Source organism: Gadus chalcogrammus, chromosome 3 (genome assembly GCF_026213295.1).
Source record: "Gadus chalcogrammus isolate NIFS_2021 chromosome 3, NIFS_Gcha_1.0, whole genome shotgun sequence".
NCBI classification, from domain to species: domain Eukaryota; kingdom Metazoa; phylum Chordata; class Actinopteri; order Gadiformes; family Gadidae; genus Gadus; species Gadus chalcogrammus.
Window position 1 is genome coordinate 15,976,701 of NC_079414.1, and position 7,500 is coordinate 15,984,200.

The 7,500-nt window shown below is 48.5% G+C and overlaps 1 protein-coding gene across 1 annotated transcript in view; it reads left to right on the plus strand.

The window, feature by feature from the left end:
* lef1 (lymphoid enhancer-binding factor 1) overlaps window positions 1–7,500 on the plus strand; it is a 26,584-nt gene that overhangs the window by 7,638 nt on the left and 11,446 nt on the right. The window contains exons 4-7 of the mRNA XM_056587242.1: window positions 930–1,101; window positions 2,438–2,557; window positions 3,663–3,825; window positions 5,068–5,175. Coding sequence (XP_056443217.1) covers window positions 930–1,101; window positions 2,438–2,557; window positions 3,663–3,825; window positions 5,068–5,175 — 563 coding nt within the window. The remainder of the gene's footprint in view (window positions 1–929; window positions 1,102–2,437; window positions 2,558–3,662; window positions 3,826–5,067; window positions 5,176–7,500) is intronic.

The following is a 7,500-nucleotide window of genomic DNA, read 5'->3' on the forward strand; positions in this document are numbered from 1 at the left end:
CCCGTCCCCTCCAATGTACACAGACTCCCCTCTCCACCAGCAGCACCACCTCCCTCCTCCTTACCCCTGCCTCCAGGGAGGGGTAAGGAGGAGGGAGGTGGGTGTTGGGATTAGCAGGCAGGGGGTAGTGGCGTGCACACTGGGATCCAGCTCCGCAACACTGGCTTTAGAGATATAAGCCCCCCTCCCAGCCACCCACCCACCCATCCCTTCCCAGGATGGGTGCATGGATAAAGGGGTGGATGGAGGGCCTCTTTAGACCACAGCATGGGGAGAGATGGAGGGAGAAGGGGGGGGGGGAGAAGAAAGATGGAGGAGATGCATGGGGAGGAGAGTCTTTGCGGTTTCAGCAGAGGATTAGCGAGATGGTGCTAATCTAGATGCGATTGGCACTCTGTGTGTGTGTGTGTGTGTGTGTGTATGTGTGTTTGTGTGTTTGTGTTGGTGTGTGTGTGTGTGTGGGGGGGGGGTTTGTGTGTGTACACTGTACTACATTCACAGTATGTCGTACTACATTCTAGTCAAGTAGGTCAATACTGCTGTTGTTACTAAAATGCAAAAACAAATTATCTGCATATGTGTAACATGGTTTGTATTGATATTTAATAAAATTGCTCTTCTCTATCCCTTGTCGAGAATTTGCATGAAAAGCCGACCGCATCCCAGTAAGATATTTGGGTTTCTCAACCATGGGGTCCAGTAGGAATAGTTTAGTTTAAGCCCCGAAGATGCAGTATTTTACTCATATTCAATCCCATTTCCTCAGGGGCGGCCGGGGACAGGGTATTCAAATCTTAATCAACCAATGATTGGTTTGGAGAGGGAAAAAAACACCCCCAAGGGACTGTGAAATGACTAGCATATATTTAGACTGACTTGTGTTTCGAATACATCCATGGGTCCGTTCAGTGTTGCTTGCTGATCATTAGAAACGAAAAAGATGCCAATGAACATTTGTATCGCAAATTGTCATGTTTTGTATTCATTCTATTTTATTTCCTCCCCCGTAGGCATGTCGAGACATCACCATGGAGGCGACATGCCCAACTTCTACTCTCTGTCCCCGGGGGGAGTGGGCCAGATCACCCCACCGCTGGGCTGGTGAGTCCCATCCCGGGAGCAGACCCTTATAGACGTTCATGTCTATGGAGACTCAGCTTCTGTTGCTCCTGGGCAGACACACACTCACTGCTTCTAAACACTAAACTAGCACAGTGTGTGTTCAATGAAGTCCAGAGAGAGGGGGGAGACAGAGAGGGAGGGGAAGTCAGGGAGAGAAAGAAGAGGAAGGGAAAGAGAACGATAAAGAGAGGTGGGGATCAGATGAGAGAAAGAGAGGGAAAGGAGAGAAAAAGGGTGAATGTCAAACACATCATCCTTAAAGTGTGCCTCTGCATAACCATATGGCCGCTCAATGCTTTCAAAGGCTTTCTGGAAGTACTTCACAGCCGACCGAACGGCATGCTTGTAAAATACTTATTAGCGTGCGCTTGTAAGTCCTACAATAAAATACCAAAAAAAAGTATATATATATATACAGTATGTAAGTTTTCTCTTTCTCTCTCTCTCTCTCTCTCTCTCTCTCTCTCTCTCTCTCTCTCTCTCTCTCTCTCTCGCTCTCGCTCTCGCTCTCGCTCTCTTTCTCTGTCTTTGTCAGCATGTAGACAGTATAGACAGGGCTTCAGGCACAACCAGAGTAAAGGCAGATGTGTGTGTGTGTGTGTGTGTGTGTGTGTGTGTGTGTGTGTGTGTGTGTGTGTGTGTGTGTGTGTGTGTGTGTGTGTGTGTGTGTGTGTGTGTGTGTGTGTGTGTGTGTGTGTGTGTGTGTGTGTGTGTATGTACAATCAAAAGGAAATCTGAGCACACATGCTGGCCTTCAATCAAAAACATGCCCCCGTTTCAGGGAATTTTTGAGGAAATTTGCTTTACAAATTATGTAGATTCCATCGTCAACTGTTGTGTGGATCCTACAGTACGTTCATACACTCATCCCAAAGCCACAATGACTCCACAGTTAACCTTCTCTACAATACGACCCCGTTTTATGGCTGAACAATAACTTTCTTTCAAATTTAGATAATTTTTTTAATTGAATTGATAGAATTAAAGTATATTCATGGAACTATCCAGAAGCAGTTGTATGATACGAGATGTTCAGAATTGCCACTTTGTTTTTCTTAGGAAAGTCCTGATAGGGATATCTAACAAGTTTTTCACTGTTTCAGCAGACGCTTTTATCCAAAGAAACTTAGTGGTATTATATTCGTTTATATGCATGTAATTAATGAGCAGGTAGATAGGGAACCTTTGGGGATTAACCCAAAACCTTTGGCCCTGGGCTCAAGGACTAACTAGATAACTAACTCAGATGATCAGCCATGATGTCATGTATTGCTATATTCAATGTTATCTAAAGGTCATGCGTTGTGTGCTGCAGGTTCTCTCATCACATGGTCCCTGGCCCCCCAGGGCCCCACGCCACAGGGATCCCCCACCCCGCCATCGTCAACCCACAGGTCAAACACGAGCCCCAGCATGACACCGACCTCATGCACATGTGAGTACCGAACACCACAACACCACAACACCACAAATCCACCACCACAGATTCCTCTCTGTCCCCCACACAGCCAACCCCCCGCACACACACACACACACACACACACACACAGACACACACACACACACACACACACACACACACACACACACACACACACACACACACACACACACACACACACACACACACACACACACACACACACACACACACACACACACACACACCCGTCCACCTGCTCAGCAGTAACTTCAAACCCCCTTATCCTAAACTTGGTTCAGTAAAGCGGTGAAGTTAGGTCATCCGCAGCCTGGGCCTTTTGCCCACCCCAGACCCTGGGTCAGAGCCCTGGTTCTGATCTCTGTGTCCGATAAGCAGCCAGAGAGAGAGAGAGAGAGATGGAGGCGGGGAGAGGGAGAGGGAGCGTATCACACTGATAAGGGCGATAAGGGACCCAGGCTTCACTTGGCCTCTGGGTCTGTGGAGCCGTGGCGGGCAGAAGAAGATGAGAGGTCCTGGATGATTGCCGCTGGACGGAGGTCACCTCATCTCCTCCATCTTCGTAGCGGGGGCAGCATGCTGGGCTCCTTGAAGCGATTAGCGCCCATATTTCCATTATTCATGGGCACGCTCCGTCCCAGCCGTGCTTTATATCCAAATACCGATCGCAAAATAAGTCACGAGCGAGCTGGGGGGAAACCGTGTGTGTGTATGTGTGTGCGTGTTTGTGTGAGTGTGTGTGTGTGTGTGTGTGTGAACTTTCACATTTTGGTTTTAAGCGTTAGCCAATGTGTGGCAGAGGGAGTAGGGCTCTCGGTTGGGCCTGTAATGGTGAGGTAATCTCCCAGCTTGAAAGGCTGTGACCGAAACAACTGCAGTTGATTAAAACGCAGAGCCGTGGCCACCTCGCTTCTCACGCACTGTCCCCACTGGCTAAAGACATCCAGACCTCCGTCGCCGCTCCCCAGTCGCCATAGCACCCACCACACAACCTCCATCCTCTCCCCCCCCCCCCCCCCCCCACCTCCCCCGTTCCTTTTTACCAGGTTTTGTTCTTTACCTCCGTCCCGGTGTTCTCGTGCTGCTATTGTTTTGACAGGAAACCCCAGCACGAGCAGCGGAAGGAGCAGGAGCCCAAGAGGCCCCACATCAAGAAGCCCCTCAACGCCTTCATGCTCTACATGAAGGAGATGCGTGCCAACGTGGTGGCCGAGTGCACTCTCAAGGAGAGCGCCGCCATCAACCAGATCCTGGGCAGGAGGGTAGGTTCAACCGACACCACCGCCACCGCTGCCGCCACTACCACCTTCGCCGCTGCCGTCATCGCCCCCCTCCCCTCCCCCTCGACCAGGGAGTGGTTGGGAATCGCTTTACAGGCGCGCTCGGGTTGTTTTGTTACTCTTTAGGACGGAAACACGAAAAGGGAGAGGTGGTTTCTTTACCAAACTCTCCCCATCCCCGTTCCCCTCCCGTTTGTGTGGTAATGGCATGGGGACATTCATGTTTTTTTTTAAAGTGGTCTGCGAAGGCGAGCCCCCCCCCTTACCCAATTAGTTATTTAAAAACAAAACCGAAATCCCCCTTTTTCATTCACATCTAAATAAAAAAAAGGAACCATCTGTAATTAGTCATAATGATCACACAAGCTCTGTACCCCCCCCCCCCCCCCGTCCCCGTCCCAATCCCCTCTCTCCGCCCAGCGCGGCGATACGAAGTGTGCGTAACAATCTGGCATTAGATCAAATTGCTTCTAATAAAATATGCCCGGGTGATGGCACGGTTGGAAAACGACAAAATTCTTTCCTTTTGAGGATTGCGGGAAGTGAGTGGAACCACAGAGCCATGTTAGAAAGCCCTAACGAATAGGCCTAGCGGTGGAGGCAGCCAGCCACAGCAAAGCAGGGTCTGTGGGCGCGCTGCGCAGGGTAATTGCTCACTGCCGTAGCAGGGATAAAGAGCGCTGCTAAATTGGAACCAGTGTTTTGATATGAAATCACCCCCTCGCTTTTTTTGGGGTTTCTCGTTTTTTTCCTTTTTTCGATCGCACACTATTCGTTGTTTGCTGGTGTTCTCTCGCTCTCTTCCCTTGTGTTCCCTTTTGGTCTTTCTTTCCCGACTTTTTATTTCACTGCCATGTTTAAACGGTTTGAAAGTGGAAAGACGTGTTTTGTTGAGGCAACTTTAATTTAAATGAAGGAGGAGGGTGGATGGATAGTCTGGTGGTTAGGGTGGCGTCCAGCCCAAAGGTGCAGGGTTTGAACCACGACGCCCAGTGACAGCAAGGCTACCTGTAGTCCTCCTGCAGCAAGGTGTTCTTGCTACAGGAACATCTGCAGCAAGCGCTGAAAGAAGACTCGAAAGTGAACAGCAGTCTCTCTGGAGGAAGCATGGCATGTGAATTGACGTTTTGACACCGTCCCTCTCTCCCCTCTCCCCTCTCCCCTCTCCCCTCTCCCCTCTCCCCTCTCCCCCTTCTGGTCCTAATCTCCCATTGTACTGACCAGTGGCATGCGTTATCTCGGGAGGAGCAAGCTAAGTATTACGAGCTGGCCCGGAAGGAACGGCAGCTCCACATGCAGCTCTACCCCGGATGGTCTGCCAGAGACAATTATGTAAGTATCAATAGAACAGACTGCCAGCGGGAGAGGTGTGTGTGTACCTGAATGTGTATGTGTGTGTGTGTGTGTGTGTGTGTGTGTGTGTGTGTTTGCGTGTGCATGTTTTCCTAGGCTTTCACTCTAAGTCCTCACACTTTTGTCTCTTAGTGTCAGTGTAGTGTGTCTCGTGCCTGAAACTGCACACGACTGTGACGCACCATGGGTGGACTTGAATCGGCCCCATGCTCATGCATGTCCGTTTTTAGCACTTTTGTCTCGCTCCCTCGTCGGTGATTCACAGCGGTGTGATTCATCGCTACGTATCTTTGTGTGTGTGTATTGCAGTATCATGCACATTATCATTATGACAGCGAGAGGAGAGAGAGGCTGCAAATGGCCAGGCTCCCCTTTGATGTTCCCCACCAGCGTGGTCCTTTAGATATGCAAAATGCCAACCAACTGTTACATTGGCCCCGGGTGTTTTTAGGGTAAATTACGACATCAGTAGCATAACATACAGCCACCTACAACAATATCCACCTCTCACACTGCCAAAGCCCCTTTGATATGACAAAAATGGAAGATAAGATTTTGGTTTTGATTTTCATAACAAATATTCCATGTGTAGCTTAGTTTAGCCACGAATAGGAAATTGCAAGAGTCTGGTATGTGTGTGTGTGTGTGTGTGCGTTTGTGTGTGTCTGTGTTTGTGTGTGCGTGTGTGTGTGTGTGTGTGTGTGTGTGAAAGACATTGTGAGAGTGCCTGCCGTTTAATTAAAAGTGTGGCTCCAGCACTCACACACACTCCACCACCAAAAGTGCTTTGCCGTGTTTATCTGCCTCCCCCCGGACACCAGCAGCATCTCCTCTCCTTGTGGTCCCCCATCGCTCCGGGGCCAATACACCTCACCCAGCAGGGGGCCCGCACACTGCAACACCGCTAGCCATACCGCTAGCCGCACCACAAGCATCACCACTAGCAACACCTCTAGGAAACACCCTTTAGCAGCACACCACTTAGCAGCAACCATGCTAACCCTAGCCAGGGTAGCATGCTAACCTAAACGAAATATTTAGTCGTATCTCATATCCTAATAAATTTAGTTTTATTAGTGAAAGGTTTCCTTAATATGGAGCGCAAGATAAATGTTAAAGCCGCTCCAGCCTGAAGGCATACCTTCTTGGCGCATGTTTAAAGAGTAAATGAATCATAAGCACAAGCGTTGGGTGCCAGAGCCTTCTAATTGGCTGAAATTGGTACTGCGTGACGTAATAATGATGAAAATAACAACTAGTGACTTCCTTTGACATCACTCTGGACCAATCAGAAATGGTAATTGAGTTGAAGATTTTCTTTAAATTAAACAAAGAAGTAAAACGAAACAATTATTGCAATGTAGATCTAAAAAACCTATCCGAGCAGTTGGTCAGCGACTAATGGAGAGATTTATATGTTCCTCTTCTCCTATATCCTTCAGACATTATATTTGTCTTCGAATAGGTACAAACTCACCCAGAGGGTGAATAGCATTCATAACACCACTGCTCTGTATTCCTCATCATATCCCGGCTTCCTCTCTATCCTCTCTGCCTCTCCCTCCCTTTGCCTTTCCCTCTCTTTCCCATTCCCTCTGTCTGCCACAGCAGTGGAAGGCAGATTAGCTCATGAATAAGTGGATTAGCAGACTTTGTAGCAGGGAAGCAAAGTGGTGCTCATATTTGACTAGGACGACTTGACACTGCTATCTATACCTATAGTCACCCCCTCCCATATCCCCTCCTCTGCCCCCCTCTGGGGATTTGGCATAAGCCGTAAATCCATACTGACTCTCACCAGAAATAGTGATGCTCTTCACACTCATCAAGCACGATTGCTCTCAATACCTTGGGGCAATTTTAATTGCACTTCATATTAATGGTTTGCCGTAAGCGGGACTTCAAAGCCTTTTTGCGGGATATATGGAGGATAGGCTTGTACAGGCCAGGTTAGGGACAACACAATATATAGTGTTGGTAGAGTACACACAAAATACAACTTGTTTTGTTATTGATTAAGTCCAACCACCAACTGCCACCCTCTTCTATTGTCATACCCCCCATAACCCCCCCCCCCCCCCCCATAAAAGCAAGTAATTATTTCATTGAGGTTTGCAAGCTGAGGATCACCACAGAAAAAGCTAAAAAAATCCTCAATGTAAATAATATCATAATAGCAATAGCTTCTTACACCCAGTATGTAACTAAACTCACTAGCTAACGACTCCCACTAGCCATCTAACTCACTAGCGAGCTAACTACAACCACTAGCTAACGACACCCACTAGCTAACTAGGCGGCCCC